Genomic DNA, 19,143 nt, shown 5'->3' with positions numbered 1-19,143 from the left:
GCTAGCACAGATTTATAGGTGGTAATTATAATTAACCCAGCTTAGAGGCCTAAAATCTTGTATATCTTTTGGCAATCAAAGCCTCCATTAGATATTTTGTGAGATACTTCAATTATAAAAAGAAATTGGTCATAACACTATATCAAGTCTAACATTAAATTATGGTAAATAAAATATGGAAATTTGTGAACAAATAATATTTTTCCTTCTGATTTAACCCAGTACATGCAGCAGTTTTACTGATACTTGCATTGTTCGACGTTTAGATTAACCCATGGTTAACCAGTTACTCGTTGACATTACTCTAAAAAGTAACAGACTGACGATACTGGAACTTTATTTCTTGAGATGATCTTTATTAGTTTAATTACTATGAAAAATGCTCCAAGAAAAAGGACTTGCTAATAAAACCATTTAATATGATCAAGGACACACACATACACACACAAATAGTCCTATTTTTCTATTCAATCAATTTCTGAAAATCATATACACTAACAAAGGTATTGAATTTACTTAGTAGCACAAGTCAGATATTGTGCCCATTTTCATCGCATTAGGAGAAGATATTGTATGCCTGTTGCTCAATCAATTCAGTAATCTGAATAAATATCATTTAAACCATTTCACATTATGTACATGTACCTCTTGTTGAATCTATGTAAAACACCTGGTATTTCAACACATACAGTCAACTGTTCAAATTTCATAGCAGAAGCTAACTGCAAAATAAAATAAAATTGACAGCATTTTCAAGGTTTATATTAGTCAAATATTATAAATTTTGTGTGTGACAGCTCATGACATCTGCAAAGATCATCAAACAAAAAATAATAAAATTTAACAAGAGGCCCATGGGCCACATCGCTCACCTGAGCACTGTGGCAAGGAAAAAGTAGAAATTGGTTTATTATTTAATAATTTAAATCCAAATGTACAAAAATTAATAATGATTTTAAAGAAATATATTTCTATGTAAAACTTTGGTCGGCCATTGACATGATCTGCAAACTTGAATCTACACTACCTGAGGATGCTTCCATATAAATATGATCAATTATGGCTTTGTTATTCTTGAGAAGAAGATTCTTAAAGAATTTTCAATATATTTCTATGTAAAACTTTGGACGGCCATTGTGGCCCCGCCCTACATCATGATGTGATTGAAACTATGAGGATGCTTCCATATAAATATGATCAATTATGGCTTTGCTATTCTTGAGAAGAAGATTTTAAAAGAATTTTCCTATATATTTCTATGTAAAACTTTGGTCGGCCATTGTGGCCCCGCCCTACCCCCGGGGGTCATGATTTGAACAAACTTGAATCTTCACTACATGAGGATGCTTTCACATAAATATGATCAATTATGGCTTTGTGATTCTTGAGAAGAAGATTTTTAAAGAATGTTCCTATATATTTCTATGTAAAACTTTGGACGGCCATTGTGGCCCCGCCCTACCCCCGAGGGTCATGATGTGAACAAACTTGAATCTACACTACCTGAGGATGTTTCCCCATAAGTTTCATCTTTCCTGGCTCAGTGGTTCTTGACATACCATCAAATTTTCATTAATTCCCAATTATCTCCCCTTGAATGAGGGCCTGGCCCTTCATTTGAACAAACAATGCTTTGTGGCAAGTTTGGTTGATTGGCATATATGAAAATGTGAAAAGTTTACAACGACGACGACAATGACGACAACAACAACAAAAACGACAACAACGACGACGACGACAGACAACGGACAAATTGTGATCAGAAAAGCTCACTTGAGCCTTTGGCTCAGGTGAGCTAAAAAGTTGACTTGACAGCTCATGCAATCTCAGCAGTGTACATGTGTATAAACTATAATTAAGTATGTATCACAAATACGTAGTACAGACAATTCATAAATAATCACAATAGTGCACAAATTAAGTATCATACATGTATATGACATTTTTAAAACAGATTATTCTACATAGTATATTATCTTGCATATTCGTCAAAGTTTGTACCACATGTATGTCTCTATATTATTTAAAATGGATATTAAAAATGGATGATCACAGCTTTCAGAGGTGAAAATGTGCAAAAAATGGCTCTAAAACAAACATGCAGTTTTCTTTTGAAAGCCAGTAATAGGCCAAAAGTTTGAACTCTAGGGCTCCCAAGATCATTCCAAACACAACATCGCTGAAATAATGTCTACCAAGGAGAAGCCTGGATAGGGACACAACAAGTGCCCATAGGACAATCAGTCCAAGTATAGGTGCTTCTAAATTTGCCTTCTCCGAGAAAAAGTAAGCTAGCATGATAGCCCTGGAGCAGTGGCCTGATGGGAAGGAGTAGTTATCGACTGAGACTGTAGCAAACATATCAGATTTGTTAAAGGCTGGCCGTTCTCGCTGAACAAGCATCTTTAGTGCAGCAATAATAATGAGATCTCCTACCAGTCCTGGAAAAGAATATGTAAGGTATTTAACAAATTTGTAAATTTTAACGATAGAAAATGATAACAACAATAATTATGAAAAAATTACACCTTAGTCAGACACCAATCTATTTAAAAATCAGATGTACCGAATTTCACTACCCTTTCTCAAACATATATCAACATCCCATTCAGTACCTGGGAAGGTCAAAGAACATGTGGGTCTAACTATGGTCACTATTCATAAAATGATTGGGTCATTTTGAATTTACACCCCCCTTCTTCAACACAGAGCTGCGACTTTACGACGATCAATTCGTTCAAGCCACGATCTGAAAAAGTTTTGGATCGGAGCCAATCAGTGGCAAATAATGGTCTTCATTAGGATCATACTATGATGTCCCTACGTCTAAAGCGCTGTTAACACGCTTCTAATACGATGTTACAGAGACCGTTGCCAACCAGCAGCCACATTTACTGCGTATATGCTACGTTACTGCTACAACATTCAAGATCATACAACGACACTACACAGACCTAGATGACTGTACAACAATATCGGTACAGTGCTGCCTATCATATTACGATTGTATCACACTTCTAGTATGATTTGGGCGATGATGTATACTAGTTTATATCTTGCAACCGCAGATTTTTCTAGTACGATTTTGGCAATGATGCATATATATCCTGCGATCACAGACTTTTCACGGCCTTTACCACATGGTTTATGGGACATTTTCGACTGTAATTGTACCAAGATGTGAAAAGTTCGAAGTCTCAACTGCAAATAATCATCAAGTATATTGTCACCCTTTAAATGTAGTTGACAGATGATGCTTGGTCAAATATCAGTGCTATAAAAACAACTGCTGTCTGAGAGGTCGTGATATGATCAGCGTAAGGTCATTTTAGGTCTTTGTTGGATCATCAGGAACGTAGAGAGGTCGTATTGGGAACATAGTTAGAGCATTGTAGGAGCCATCTTCGCTATGTTTTTTTAAACATGCATCTTTATTTCTGTCAATGATGCAATCTGTGTGTACCTGATAGTCATCTTGGATCCCAAGCTATATAAATTTAATGAACTTCTTATACGGTTATAACGAATTACATATGTAACGAAGTAATTTCACAGATCCCAGCGACTTTGTTATAACCGAGTTTTGCTGTACGCTACTCTCCTCAAAATCCCTTGGCATACGGTGTTGATAGAAGTTGGGGTTTTTTTTTCTAGAGTTCTGATTGGGATTTGATACACACGGTCGACCAATCAGCAATTGTTTTTTCAGGGTTCGACATTAACATTAGTCCGTTAGTCTCAGACTAATACATTTTCACTCGGACTAATAAAAAATTGTAGCTAATTAGTCCAAACAGACTAACAAATTTTTCTGGGGAAAAAAAGAATTTACCGATGTTCAAATTTTCGACAACTTTCACTGGAAAACCCTGTCTTTATTTTTAGCTTTCTAGCTTCTTAGAGGGAAGTTAGGTAATTCTGACTGAGTCAATTCGACGCTTAATTTTAGGACTCATTGGTATGAAATTAAACATTTAGCGATCATGATTTAGTATGTCACATAAAGAAAGATGTTGGATGTTTAGATGATGTATTCATGTATAGAGAAAAAACGAATGAGATTGGGATTACAATCGTAGTTCCTGATTGTGCGATTTAAACGAATTCTTGGTAATCTATAAACATTTCATGTAAATGCTTTGTTTATTTAAAAAAAAAGTATAAAAAGTACATTGCAACATTAATTCTATTTATTTATTTTTATTTTTGACAGACTCATAAAATTGGCCGCAATTCTATAAATAGCTATGGTGTCATACAATATCTTCTAAATATGTGATAAAGAATTTATATTGAAGCTTCAGATTTGTACTATAAATAATAAATAACCATGACTCAATTATTGCTTCTTACTTATTCTTGAAAAAAAACTTTCATTTAATTTTTTTTTAAACATGCCTCTTTATTTCTGTCAATGACGCAATCTATGTGTACCTGATAGATTCGAGATCACTTGATATAAACAATCCCGTCTTTTGACTTCACCGTATGCCAAGGGTTCATGAGGGGAGTAGCGTATCAGAAACCCTTGGCTAGCCAAGATGTGTAGGAGCGTACTTGGTAAGTTTCTACGCTTTTACTGTGCTATAATTATACTATTATCACAAAGATCTCTCCACAATGCTTCTGCACTGCTTATACGATTACGGCGCTTTTACTATGCTCTTTTTACAACTTCCTCGCAATTCTTGTTGGCCATGACCCTGCTATGCTTGTTTTGAGCATGTTCAAAATAAGCATGGCAAGAGCGTAGACCTCTCCAGTCATAAAGACCCTCCTGCAATCAAACTGCGCTTATGAAGACTCCACTACATTTCTCCTGCGATTTGCCACGATTAGCCACATTTCTGGCCAGATTTTGATCATAGTAGAATCGTCGTCTATGTGTGAATGAGGGGTAAGGGAACGAGAAGAAATCACTGGGGGCTATTCTACAATACATAATACTTTTGCAGAAATACTAAAACAACTGGAGTAAATTAAATGACAAATACTACATAACTTTATGACTATGCAAGCTACAAGCTTAAAGCAATAAAACAAACTTCACAGAGTATATAAATAATGAACTGTTGAATTCTTACCTATTAGTAAGTTCATTAGGATTTCTAAATGTTCGTGCTTATGAACAGATAAAAGTAAACCAATAGTTCCTAATAACCAAGGGATCCCGTGACATGAAATTTCAAGGACTTTCATCAGTGGTCTTAAGTTTCCCAGCTGAGAATTTGGCCGGGCACAAATGCTGCATTTCTGAGTCAACTGGTAATCTATTGACGAGATCGATCGACCAAAAGAGTCCATGGATTTCATTATTTTTACATCCGGGGTGTCTTTTCTATGCCCTCCATTTGGTCGCCTTTTTCTTCGCTGAATGGCTGACATCCTACTTAAATAGACTGAAATAGTATTTTGAAAAATGAAGTCATTTGCAGTAATCTATCCTAACCCCTACAAAATCAGCGTGCCGCTTTTAAATCGGAAGTGGACATTGGAATTGTGGGATATGCTACTATTTTTACACTTTTGTTTATATTAGTTACAATGTGCAAATTTTACTTGTGAAGTAAATATTCATGATATTACAATAAAAACTTTATTAAAAAAATATAAAATGATATTTCAGCATTTTTTCCCATCATATAACAAATCTTTAATCAGCCAATGACAGAGACTAACGTCTATGACGTAACAATTGTGCGCAAAGTATTTCGGGAAGCGGGAAAATACGATCAACAAAAGGGCGCAAACATTCTGAGACGAGCTCCTTTATTAATTGCTGCTAGTTCGCTTGAAAGAATTAGCATTGATATATTGTCAACCTTAAAACAAAAGTTTAAAATGGAGATGGACCAAGCAATGGGCTTAAATGCATCGGAAGCATGGTGTAAACAAACTGCTATAGGCACGGAAAACTCGAAAGAAGTTCACCAGAAAATCCGAGTCCTCAACTTTCATGCCAAGATAGATAAACAACCAACATCAATTGATGAAAGCTCAGCATCTGTGCTAAAATACAGAACACCTAACTTTAGGTAACTATACAGTTTACTATTTTAAACGTCAGGTCTGTAATGTTAAATATCCGCTAGAAAAGCTGAAGTAGGTAAGCTTATAGAATACCTTCCCCTCCCGTGATTTGTTAGGTTGGCTCCTACTGGAGTCAACTTCTGTCCGTAACCGTGGAGCCATCCTCTTTGGGCAGGAGATGGGGCTTTCTTCTGAGTCACTGGATTATAGATTAAATATTATTTAATACGTTAATTCCACAAAACATAGTTCGATAGCATAAGTTACTGGTTTTCAGGGTTTTTAAATTTCATTGTAAAGATAAGTAAGGAAAAAAATGACACCCCCTCTAAACCACAGAAAACAAAGACCCCCCACTCGTAAAATGCTAAAGAGAATATTTAGTATGTACTAAGGAAAGTGACTGCCCCCCCCCCCCCCCCCCCCCCCCCCTATTTCGGGTAACAATGTTTTCCCTTTTGTGGTAAAGAAATTGACCGAATTGACAAAAATGCTGCTTTGAAATAAAAATTTGTAGTTAGGTCTAGAGATTTTGTTCATAAACCTCAGCCCCTAGCCTGTTACAACTTATCTCTAACCCTTTACTTTGAAATAAAGGGAAAACACTGCGGTCCATAATTTGGAACTCAATGGTCAAAAAATACTATCTTTCAGTAAATGAAATATCAATGATATTTTTCCTTCATACTTGGAAAAAAAAACTGCTTGTTGATCTCTTATTCATGTATTGTAAAACAATCCCTTGATTTTTAAGGCTGACCTCACCATTATCTTTATATACATTAATGCTTGGAAAAATTATTGTAGAGTTACTGCAACCATAGAGATGTCACCAATGAATGACACACAAATGTGGAAAGTAGGCTGGATCCAAGCATGCACAGACATGATGTTTCACAACACTTATGATGAAGGATAGTAAGTGTCAAATAAAATGTTTATAAAAGCCTCTCTGTTTTCATAACTTTACTAATAGTCTGACTCTGATATGAATATGATTCCATCAAGCAAAATTAATTTCCTCGACCTGTGTTTAATGATTCAGATCATAATCTTTGTATTGTCCTACGAAATCCACTTTTCTCTCTTTTTTCAGCACAAGCTGGGAGTTTCCAGAACTGACCAGCGGTCAACAGTCTATGATCAGTGATTGTGATGGCCATCATTATCCATGGTATGGCTCTCGTAATGAGACTGTCATTTTTGAGGGACCATGCAAGATGTACCAGTCAGCCACCATTGCAATGAATGACAATTTTCACCCTCATGTAACCTGGAGAAACCCAGCCAATCGCAATCAAGTTGAACCAAACCTAACTCACATTTGCCGAGACCAGTCGTTTTACGTCTGGCTGGTAGCCTGGAATATGTCTGACCACAAGGCCTATATTCTGAAGACAGTGCAATGGAATATGTGTCTAGAAATAGCAGTGGATCCAACAAAACCATTAGGTCAAAGAGCCAAGCTGATCAGTAATCCAATGCCAAAGCAACCTGATGTGTTGGAGAATAAAATCCCTATACCAAGATGTGCTTTGATGCCTCCCAATGCAAACAGTGCACAGTTGTTGGTCTGGAGACCAAAGAATGGACCTGAGGTGCTAATTATCCCCCCTGTTTGGAAAAAAGACAAACCACTGGAAGATCAAGTCATTCGCTTTGACAGCAAGCTCTGTAAACTGTGATGCACATTTGGGAAACTAGTGCAATATTTGATCTGTGATATTCAAAGTGCCAAAGAAATTTTTTTAACAACATATATTTTGGTCATATTTATTTTCTACCTTATAAAAGCAGCAAATAAATGAACTTTTGTAACAATATTTCAAATGATGTGTTTGTTTTATTACACAGATATACAATTAGTCTTATACACTGTAGCAAAAAGGTATTCTCTGAGTTAGATGTACAGATATAACAGAAAAGCACTTCAGATGAGAATTTGTTTTAGTCTTTGTAGTCCTACACAGTTATTTCAATAAAGAACTGTCCTCTTTTAAACAGTTTCCATTGGTTCTGCGGCTTTAACTGTAGTCTTCACAATGTCAAAAGGAATTTTCTTGACCTCTGTTTTCAGCACTGCAGTTGTTCCCTTCTTGTACCTATAGGATCCTTGCCTGAAAAGATTCGTTTATTTTTACGTTGTGGGGTGCCAAAATAACCCAGAAAAGCATTTGAATATCTACTGTTGTATCAACAGTTATCAGAATCCAACGACTACAATGAATTCATTCCTAGAATAATGATTATTACCTCTGTCCTTTAAGGTTAGCTTCATCATAGGGTCGTAGATATTCCACTTTGTCCTTAGTTATAACACAGACATCCACATTACTTCCTGACCCCAGATCATTAAATATACCAGCTGCTATCGCATCTCTTACAAGCTTTTTGGCCTCCTCTTTCTGTTTACAATTATATAAAGTTAGGATATCAGCATTTGAGAATTTAAAACCTGCTATTGTTAAGAAATGATCAGGTTTTTTTCCATAACTGAGATAGTACTTGGTGGCTGGGAGGGGGATTGAAATGTATTGAAGATTCAATTTTCACTAAAACTGTGTATACGCTTATATGTCTCAAAGTAAAAAGTCGTAAGGGGCAACATTAAAAATCCCATTGACAACAAAAATGCAGTAAATTACCTCCAAGTTTGGTTTGAATCCCCTCTCAAAAACTGACATAGCTGCTAAGGATCCTGAACCTATAAATTCAAATAAAAAAAACTACTGTAAATGCATAATACTTGCTGCTAGTATTGTTTTAGGCCCAAAAAGAGAATTCTATGGTGTAAAATATAATTTCAACAATGGGCTTGAATAGCACTGAAACTGCTGTAACGAATCTTAGATCATACATTGGTAAAAGTACAGGTAAGAAAAGAAATATGCATACCCATTGTTACATAGGGAAGTTTGTCTGTGGACCCATGAGGATACACACTGTATAGATGTGGACCTGTAGAATCCACACCTCCCAGGACCAAGGCAGCACTAATATGACCTTGATACCTGAAAAGAAGTGCAAAGATTAATATACATGTACTGGGTACTGTAAATACAGAAATTTCTAAGGAGATAAAATTTTGTTGCATTGTCATCCAAAAGTTTCATGAGCATTTAATTTCATTTTCTGAAAAGTAATCTTATTCAATATAACATTGTAAATTAATATAAAAATTTTGTGTGAGATTTAATTTTTTTTGAAAATGGATAACAATGAAATTTCTTATTTAAGGAAGCTCTAAATACTGCAAACTAAAGACCTCTATTCATAGTGTAGTTTTATGCAGTTAGAGTGATCTGCCCTTAGAAGTAAGATTTTAAAAAGTGTTATTTACAGTTAAAGTACAGGATTTCTAATAGATTAGAATATTTTAGCATTATACAAGACCAAGAATAAGTATTTGAATTTCTCATTTTCATTAATTTTTCATTTAATGATTTCTGCTCATAAAATAATCCATTGTCTTAAGATATTTTTCCTGTGGATTTAAGACAGGTACCCTATCTTACAAATAAATGAAATTGCCTCAATATGCACACCTTTATATAATATATTTTTCTCCAAGACCAAAAAGCAGTTTCTGTTAGTGTTTAGAGCTTCCTTAATCAGAGATCTTTTTATAAGATACATGTACTAGTATATAAAGACAAACTCATAATGTTTTTAATTTCAAAATTCTTTTTTGATGATGAAGATGATAGCATATTTTTATCCATACCTAAATAGCATCTGTTTAAGGAGTCTGTTAGCTGTACACACTCTAGGCTTCCTTCCAGTGTTAAGTCGGTGTAGCTCCAGCTGGGATGATATCATCTGAGTGGTCATTTCGGTATCTGCCGCTGTCCCAGCTCCACAGCAACTGTAACAATCAAAAGATTCTATACAACACCACTGCAGTACCATACAAAAACACAGTATCAATCAAGATCTATACATCAACAAGGCCCATGGGCCAAAATGCTCACCTGAGTAAGTTTGGCCCTTCTGTTCTTCACCCAGATTTCCACTTTGTAATACTCATTGTTGCCCCACATTACACAACGGGATTATGATTTGAACAATTAAAATTCTACACTATCTCAGAAAGCTTCCACAAAAGTTTCAGTTTTTCTTACCCCTAGAGATTCTTGAGAAGAAGATTTTAAAATATTTTGCCTGTATGTTTCAATGTGAAAATTTGAATCCCTATTGTGACATCCCCTAACCCACAGGATCATGATTTGAACTACCGGTATTAAGAATTTGCACTACACCACTCCAGGATGCTTTCACATAAGTTTAAGCTTCCCTGGCCCAGTGGTTCTTGAGACTAAGAAACTTTTAAATATTTTTCCATGCTTCATTCCATGCAAAACTTGTTTTAGCTCTTTCAGCCCTGATGAGCTAAAAACTCTTCATACAACACTCTTACAGTTATTTCTGAGATCATATGTCAAAATGCAAATACTCATAAAATAACAGGTATGTACTTCTAATATGGTTACCCCCAAATATGAAATGTTTTCAAACTAAACATGATATGCATTAGTGGGCCAAGAATCAGTTAGGAATCATTAGTAAAAGGCTAATAACAGACCAAACATACGTTATGAATCCTTTAAATATTATATTGACATAGACAATGCTTACTATATATTATCAGCAATGTAGTGAATCTTGCTGCAGTTTTTGTCTGCCACAACAGTGTCTTCTGTGGCTCTGGTGTCAGCTCCAAGCACCACACCATCCTAAAACAGAGACTTCGATAATATATCACCTATAAATATCCTAAAAAAAGAGACATTTTAATATGCTAACACTTTCATCTCTACAAATCTTAAGAAGCTTTAAACTTATTGTAATTGCTCTGAAGATTTGAAGGGTTCCCTAAGGCTTTTTGTTTGTTTATTTGTTAGTTTAACATCCCCCTCAAGAATTTTTCACTCATTCAGAGATGCCACTACATGTTGGTGGACAACTGTAAATTTAGACCTGTACTCGGCACTCAAGGCATTGAGCAAATGAGGGGTTTTTTTTGTGCCAACACCTACTGCAACACAAATCTTGATTTATACACTCTCATTTGAAGGACTGGTCTCAACACCCCAAAGCGGGATTCAAATCAAAGATATATATACACTACATAATCAACTCCTTACTCTGGAGAAAACCAGACCACTACGCCAAATACATTAAAAGAGGGCATCTTTTTCACAATAATGAAGGGATATTAAAATTACTAGCAGCACTAGTTAATCTTGAGTTGACTTACCTTATAAATAACACCAACAATTGTTGTTCCAGTCTTGTAAGCAGTAGGGGCCTTTATTCCCTTCTCTTCAAACATTTGATTCCTGAAAATAGAACAGAAGTGTCAATAACCATAACATAATGTCAGAAGGCTAAATTTGAAGTACATGTATACTGTAGATTCACTAATTTTGCAAGTGGGTGTAGTTTAATGTGCTATGAATCCAAAAGTAATGATGAATCTTAAACCAAGTTACATCAGGGCAAAAGAGCATATATGATTTGAGTGATCTTCATGTTACATAACATTAACAGATTCATTTGTTCCTGTTAAATTGGAAAAAACACATGTACAATATAAGTTACATGTATATAACAGTTTTAACAAGTATACTCTAGGTCTGACTCTTTTTACTTCAAATAATCTAAGTAATAATGACTGCAGTAAGCTGAGCTTTTAAGGTTAAAATAGATTTTTTTTTCATTGTTAAATGTAAACTCAGTAAAAATAATCTTCCATAACTTACCTAAGAGGCTCATATGAATTTTTAGACAACCAAATCAAAGTTTACAACAACAACAAAAAATTTAAATACTGTATAATCCCTATTATCCGCCCCTGCCCCTACAAGCGCCCCCTTAGGTCTTTTTCAATTGTCAGGAAATAAGGGCCCCCTGGACAGTGATTATAATCATTTAAAATCGTATTAGTAAATCTGCCAAAATTTGAAGAAACTGAAAATGAAACCTGTATATAATCCAATTTCTCGGTGGAAAATGAATCATTTAGCTTAATTTGGGTTGATTATCTTCACTTAAAGTAAAGTTAAACATTATTTAAGTGGTTCTTTGAATTTATTTCTTTTTTCAAAGATTTTTTGCAATTTTCTAAGCGCCCGGGCGGTTAATAGGGATAATACGGTATATATATTGCATATAGATGGCAGATCCTAAAATTCTCTTTTTAAGAATTTAAATAAATTCCATATTTTAGACTTTGTAATGAAAATATGCAACTGAAATATGATATAATGTGAGTAAGTCTACACTTCCCAAGTGATTTAGTGAAACCATAGGCTATACAATAACTTTCTTGTCTGTTTCAGTTGAAGAAACAGGATTTTTAAAGAAAAGAACCCATATAGTTGCAATGTACGTCTTCACAACAATTCTTTCTCAGCACATGCCCTTCGGGCATGTATACCTGTCATTTTAACCCAGCCCATTGAAATTTGTACATGCCCTACTCAAAATTCATTCATATAACAGAGATATGATTGTGCAACAAAAAAAAAAAAAGGTTTTTATATGAACTTTCATGACAATTTTTTTTTTTTTAAATTCTCTCAATCTTAAGTTTAAATTGTATCCAGAGTTTTAAATCAACCATGGCCTGCAAACAAATAGGTTAAATTAAACACGTTAATGATTATGATTGACAATCATTTGACAGGTCGTACCGATAATGTAACGAAAGACGAATGTAGACTGGCATTTCATCTTAAGACATTACATAGCAAGTTTACGCGAGTAACAGAAGAGAAATAGAAAGTAAACATTGTGAATCGAAAGAAACTTCACACATGCCCTTCGGGCATGTACTTTGAGAATTTTCACATGCCCGCTGGCAAATTTACCAGGTCTCGGGCATCGGGCACCCAGGTTATTTCAAAGACTGGACTAGCAAATTAGATTGAATTTGCTCAAAAAAACACTTTGAAGAAAAGAAATGGAAATGCATTAAAAATTTTGTTATATAATATGTCGTATTATTCTTTTAATTTAAGTTAACTAAAAATTAAGTTGGGTGTTTTCTATAGTTTTTGCAAAGTCTGAAAGAAAATAATTTTAATAGAAATCTTTAGAGAAATATCGAACTACGTAAAAAAAGAGAGGATATTGATATTTCACTTTAACATACCTTTAGAATCATATGTTAAAATATTTGTCTTAAAATAACTTTACCTTTACATGCTACACCTAACAAGCACGAAAACACACCTTTCTTTTGTGAAAATTTACTAAATTTAGTAAAATTGCATTGTCATACCCTACCGGCAGTTTATCATTATTTACCTTATTTTATGATGTGAAACACATGTCTTGCCACACAAAAATATCAAACAAACTGTTAACTATAAATTCTGACTTGTAAAAACAACTATATATTCTTACCGGCGGCAGTTTTCGAATGAAAATCCACCTCTTGGTGGTTCGGCTAGCATAGTCGACGCCATGATGAATTCCTTTAAGTAAATCGTTCAATGGAAATTCGTACATGGTATATATGTAGTACTGAAACAATAATAATCTAGTCCAAATAGGACTTTATATAATTCATTTTGTATCTTTTTCTCGTTTTTTTTAATTAATCGACAAACGACAGCACCATATTGGCATTTTTTTTAAACAAGCAAATTCAATGAATATTGTGATCCACCACCGCTTTCGGTGTCTTTGTGCATAGGACTCGCATACTTCATACAGGCTTATGTACTCTTTGGGCGAATTTGTTGCACATAAACTGGTTCAGGTTTTGGTTTAAGGTTTAAAACTAGTTTTTCAAACTGGTTTAAATTTCAATCCGGTTTACCTCGGTCAAACAAATGAACAGTTTATACAAGATGGTGTCAAAAAGATGCAGAACATCATACATGTATTAACCAAATTACACATGCAAATAAATTTGTTAAAATCTTTTTCTTAATAAAAGAATTCAAGAAATTATAAAGTATCTACTTATATTTAAAGTGCAGTATTTATATTTTTAATGCCTCAAAGATTAATCAAATGAACAATTTCCACATTTTTAACACACGGAAAGATAAACACTCAGGTATTTTTAATTACTCTTTAGATTTCCAATATTTAAGTTGTCTTTGCAGTATGTTGTACAATTTACCACACATGTTGAAGTTTGTCCAAATGATTCAAAACTTATTTTTGAAAAGGAAAATTTAACAAATTCTGTTCATTATTAATGAACAAACACCATTATTTTCAATATGCAACATTTATCTATTCTCTGAAGCCTAGTATATAAAACATCAAATATCAGAATGTGGCATTTTAGTCAAAAGAGTTGTTTTTCCTCGAAAAAACAATTATTTATAACTTTTTTTCTTTATTAGAATAGTCACCATCTTTCATCACCGCCATATTGGAATACTTCCCGCTCTTTCGTAAACCGAATAAACCACCATCGGAGGTGGTTTTGTTGGTTTAACGAACTGGTTCTAGTTACAGCCAAAACAAATGGAAAACCGGTTCTGGGTTTAAACTAGTTTAAAACCAGTTTGTGGAACAAATGAACAGTTTACAAAACTGGTTCAAAACTTAACCCAGTATTTGAGAAACAAATTCGCCCTTTATGACAAGACAAACAACTTTGACTTTGACCTTGTAAATTGAACTTTCACCTTGGCCATATTTTTGAACGGTAAAGGCTAGGACTTTCTTACTTCAGATATTTAATCCTTGTGTCAAGACTTCCTTTGGATACCAACAACTTTGACCCTTTAATTTTGATCTTGGAGTATGACCTTCTTTTTATAAACTTTAACCTCGGCCATAACTTTTGAACAGGTAGGACTAGGGCTTTCATACTTCACATATGTAATCCTTGAAAGAGGACCTTTCTTTTAGAAACCAATAACTTTGACCCTTTGACCTTGACCCTGGAGTTTGACCTACTTTAAAAACTTTAACCTTGGCCATAATTTTGAACAGGAGGGGCTAGGCTTTCATAATTCAAAATCTTATTTCTTGAGAGGGGCCTTACTTTGGGTACCAATATTAATTGCTATGTCTTGCTATACAGGGGCATCAGTGTGTTTCACAAACACATCTTTTACAGCTGTTTTGGTAGGTTATAAAAATTGAAATAAATAATTCGCGTTATTACGCGATACTTTTACGTTATAACGCTTTTGATACCACTAAATTTGACCTTGTGACCTTGGAGTTTGACCCACTTTCCCCAAAAAATTTCCGAATTTTGACCATAGCCATAACTTTTGATGATAAGTTGGTGCTAAAAGTTTATACTTCACATGTGTATTTACTTGACAAGTCCTATTATTTGGGTATTAAAATATTTGACCTTTTGACCTAAACCATAGAGGGCCAAACTCTTATATACTTTTATAAAAACTTTAAACTTTACCATAATATTGAACCGTTAGTACTAGTGCTTTCATATTTGACAGCTGTATTTCTCATGACAAGGCCTTCCTTTGAATACCAACAATGTTGACCTTGACCTTGAAGTTTGACCAAGTTATAAAAAATAACCTCGACCATAACTTCTGCACCTTTAGTACTGGGACTTTTATATTTCATAGGTTTATTCCTTGTGAGAAGACCTTCTATTGGGTACCAACAATTTTGACCTCTGGACATTGGAGTTTAATTTGCAGTTGAATTATTTCAACCCTCGCCATAAGCTGCCATACGGGGGCATCAGTGTGTCACAAACGCATCTTCTTTAAAAAGAATTCATACAGACCCCCGTCCCAAACTCAAACCAATCTTCATGGTCCGGAGTCCGCAAAAGAGAGCTCCCTCTCGCATTTTGACAGTGGTTTGCGACGCGACGACCCTCATCCTTAATTCCCACAATCATCTATTTATTCTCTTTAGAGAATGGACTGGCTTTTGTCTACATCCACGTGGACGTAGGCGAAAGCCCGTCCAATTCTCTAATAAAGAGAATAACAATCATCCATTGATTCCTTATTTTAGATCCAATCAACAATGTTTTTCTCCTGGCCCTACTAAGAGTACAGCCACTTGATATGTTTATTACCTTTTTTTTTAATAAAAGAAAACTCTCATACTATATAATAATATGTATTATTTAGAGAACGAGACGGGTTCTGTATCGTAGATACAAATTTGGGGTGGACGAGTGCGTAAGCACGAGTCTCCACCCCCAAATTTGTATCTACGATACAGAACCTGTCGAGTTCTCTAAATGATTTGTGACACGATCAATCAAAAATAGCTCCGCCCACTTTATAACTTTGCAGCATCCAAACTCAATCGTAACTACTCGGCCATTTCCGTGAACGATAAATATTTCTCTTTCGGAAAATGGCCGAGTAGTTACGAATGCATCCAAACTTCCGCCAGAGTTCTGTAGATGAGGCCCCGACGGGGAGTACGCATCTGCAGTATATATATATTTCCACGGAAAACGTAAAATTCGGTCAGATTAGTTTTTACAATTTAACGGGGTAGACGTAATCGAGTGATAGTAAGTCTTAATGGATAAAGTGGAGGATTTAACCGCAATTGTTGTGATCTATAGATGGAGATTTATTATAATATATTTCATGGGTTTTAAAATCCCGGTTTAACTAGATTTACAAAAACAGGATTTACAGAAAATTCTTCGATGGACTTGGATGTCACGGATTATTTTTTTTCTAATTGAATTGCGACATAAAAACGAAGTGAAAGAGACGTGTGGCTGTCGTAAGCGAGAAGGATTTTAAACAAGAGGCCCATGGGCCACATCGCTCACCTGAGAAGCTTTTGACCATTCTGTTCTTTACCAGATTTCCCCGTTGTTATACATAATGCATCCCCACCCTACCCCACTGATAGTAATTTAGACATTTTGAAATCTACACTACCCCATGATCCTTCCATGGGCACATATGTTTCAGCTTTTTTGGCCCAGTGGTTCCTGAGAAGAAGATTTTCAAAGATTTTTCCTATATATTTCTATGTAAAACTTTGAATCCGCTATAATGGCCCCGCCCTTCCCCCGGGGGTCATGATTCCTATAATTTAGAATTTACACTACCCCAGAATGCTTCCACATAAGCTTCACTTTTTCTGGCCCAGTGGTTCTTGAGAAGAAGATTTTCAAAGATTTTTCCTATATATTTCTATATAAAACTTTGATTCCCCATTGTGGCCTCGCCCTTCCCCCGGGGGTCATTATTTGAACAATTTAGAATCTACATTATACCAGTATGCTTCCACATAAGTTTCAGCTTTTTTGGCCCAGTGGTTCATGAGAAGAAGATTTTCAAAGATTTTTCCTATATATTTCTATGTAAAACTTTGATACCCCATTGTCGCCCCGCCCTTCCCCCGGGGGTCATGATTCCTATAATTTAGAATTTACACTACCCCAGAATGCTTCCACATAAGCTTCACTTTTTCTGGCCCAGTGGTTCTTGAGAAGAAGATTTTCAAAGATTTTTCCTATATATTTCAATATAAAACTTTCATTCCCCATTGTGGCCTCGCCCTTCCCCCGGGGGTCATTATTTGAACAATTTAGAATCTACATTATACCAGTATGCTTCCACATAAGTTTCAGCTTTTTTGGCCCAGTGGTTCATGAGAAGAAGATTTTCAAAGATTTTTCCTATATATTTCTATATAAAACTTTGATTCCCCATTGTAGTCTCGCCCTTCCCCCGGGGGTCATGATTTGAACAATTTAGAATCTACACTATACCAGGATGCTTTCACATAAGTTTCAGCTTTTCTGGCGCAGTGGTTCTTGAGAAGAAGATTTTCAAAGATTTTTCCTATATATTTCTATGTAAAACTTTGATTCCCCATTGTGGCCCCGCCCTTCCTCCGGGGGTCATGATGTGAACAATTTAGAATCTACACTATACCAGGATGCTTCCACATAAGTTTCAGCTATTCAGGCCCAGTGGTTCTTGAGAAGAAGATTTTCAAAGATTTTTCCTATATATTTCTATATAAAACTTTGATTCCCCATTGTGGCCCCGCCCTTCCCCCGGGGGTCATGATGTGAACAATTTAGAATCTACACTATACCAGGATGCTTCCACATAAGTTTCAGCTTTTCTGGCCCAGTGGTTCTTGAGAAGAAGATTTTCAAAGATTTTTCCTATATATTTCTATATAAAACTTTGATTCCCCATTGTGGCCCCGCCCTTCCCCCGGGGGTCATGATTTGAACAATTTAAAATCTACACTACCCCAGGATGCTTCCACATAAGTTTCAGCTTTACTGGCCAAGTGGTTCTTGAGAAGAAGTTTTTTTAATGACCCAACCCTATTTTTGTCTTTTCTTGATTATCTCCCCGTCCCTTCATTTTAACAATTTAAATTCCCCTTCACCCAAGAATGCTTTGTACCAAGTTTGGTCAAAATTAGCCCAGTGGTTCTTGAGAAGAAGTCGAAAATGTGAAAAGTTTACAGACGGACAGACAGACGGACAGACGGACGGACGACGGACAAAATGTGATCAGAAAAGCTCACTTGAGCCTTCGGCTCAGGTGAGCTAAAAATAAAAACTCGAAAAATGGACGATTTTGCACGAGGAGAGTGGATGTTTTCCGTTCAGGGGTGTGCAATTAGAAAAATTAGTAACTAGCCCACGGGTTGGTGGCAGCTATAAAGTTACTAGCCCCAAGTGAAAAGTTACTAGCCCAAATATAGGGGCAAAAATTAAAATAAAAAATATACGTTGAAAAGAAATTAATTGTTGAAAAAGTCAGGGTACTGAGGTCATTCTTTTTAAAATTAAAGTTTAATTCTCACTATGAAATTAAATCATGTATAAATTATAATGAAAGAAGATTAAAATGAATCTAAATAAATTATCTTCCCTTTTTCTGAACATTGCACTAGCTCATTTAGAATGAAATTTAATTCATTTTGTTTTCATCTTAAATCATTAAATACACTATAAATATATTTTATGTGAGTCATAAAACACTTATCTTTCAGTTGATTGAGTGATCGTAAATAATTCAATGAGATATCTGCATGTATTTACCATAAATGAAAGAATAGAGGAAATTCGGATTAGAAAAAAAACGATCGTTTTTGGAAGTAAATAAGTCAGGAAGTGCTGCAAAACAGATAAGATAATGGGGA

General features: G+C 35.1%; 3 protein-coding genes across 3 annotated transcripts; 1 reads left to right on the top strand and 2 right to left on the bottom strand.

The window, feature by feature from the left end:
* Window positions 1-2,024: 2,024 nt before the first annotated feature.
* LOC134233714 (polyisoprenoid diphosphate/phosphate phosphohydrolase PLPP6-like) lies at window positions 2,025-5,505 on the bottom strand. The gene is made up of 2 exons (XM_062715714.1): window positions 5,085-5,505; window positions 2,025-2,441 (listed from the first exon to the last, which is right to left on the bottom strand). The coding sequence occupies exons 1-2, from the start codon at window positions 5,383-5,385 to the stop codon at window positions 2,059-2,061; spliced, it is 684 nt and encodes a 227-aa protein (XP_062571698.1). The 5' UTR covers window positions 5,386-5,505; the 3' UTR covers window positions 2,025-2,058.
* Window positions 5,506-5,841: 336 nt separating this feature from the next.
* LOC134233724 (protein FAM78B-like) lies at window positions 5,842-7,715 on the top strand. The gene is made up of 3 exons (XM_062715721.1): window positions 5,842-6,035; window positions 6,838-6,948; window positions 7,127-7,715. Exons 1-3 carry the CDS (start codon window positions 5,842-5,844, stop codon window positions 7,713-7,715), a joined length of 894 nt encoding a protein of 297 aa, XP_062571705.1.
* Window positions 7,716-7,789: 74 nt separating this feature from the next.
* LOC134233713 (proteasome subunit beta type-7-like) lies at window positions 7,790-13,511 on the bottom strand. Its single transcript, XM_062715713.1, has 8 exons — window positions 13,441-13,511; window positions 11,288-11,369; window positions 10,666-10,763; window positions 9,755-9,895; window positions 8,926-9,041; window positions 8,676-8,734; window positions 8,284-8,435; window positions 7,790-8,147 (listed from the first exon to the last, which is right to left on the bottom strand). The coding sequence occupies exons 1-8, from the start codon at window positions 13,500-13,502 to the stop codon at window positions 8,027-8,029; spliced, it is 831 nt and encodes a 276-aa protein (XP_062571697.1). The 5' UTR covers window positions 13,503-13,511; the 3' UTR covers window positions 7,790-8,026.
* Window positions 13,512-19,143: the final 5,632 nt, after the last annotated feature.

The sequence above is a fragment of the Saccostrea cucullata genome, unplaced genomic scaffold (genome assembly GCF_032062105.1).
Source record: "Saccostrea cucullata isolate Sc308-1 unplaced genomic scaffold, CSIRO_AGI_Scuc_v1 ctg145, whole genome shotgun sequence".
Classification (NCBI taxonomy): Eukaryota; Metazoa; Mollusca; class Bivalvia; order Ostreida; family Ostreidae; genus Saccostrea; species Saccostrea cuccullata.
Note: the sequence above shows the minus strand (reverse complement) of the source record. Positions and strands in the feature narration are given on the sequence as shown.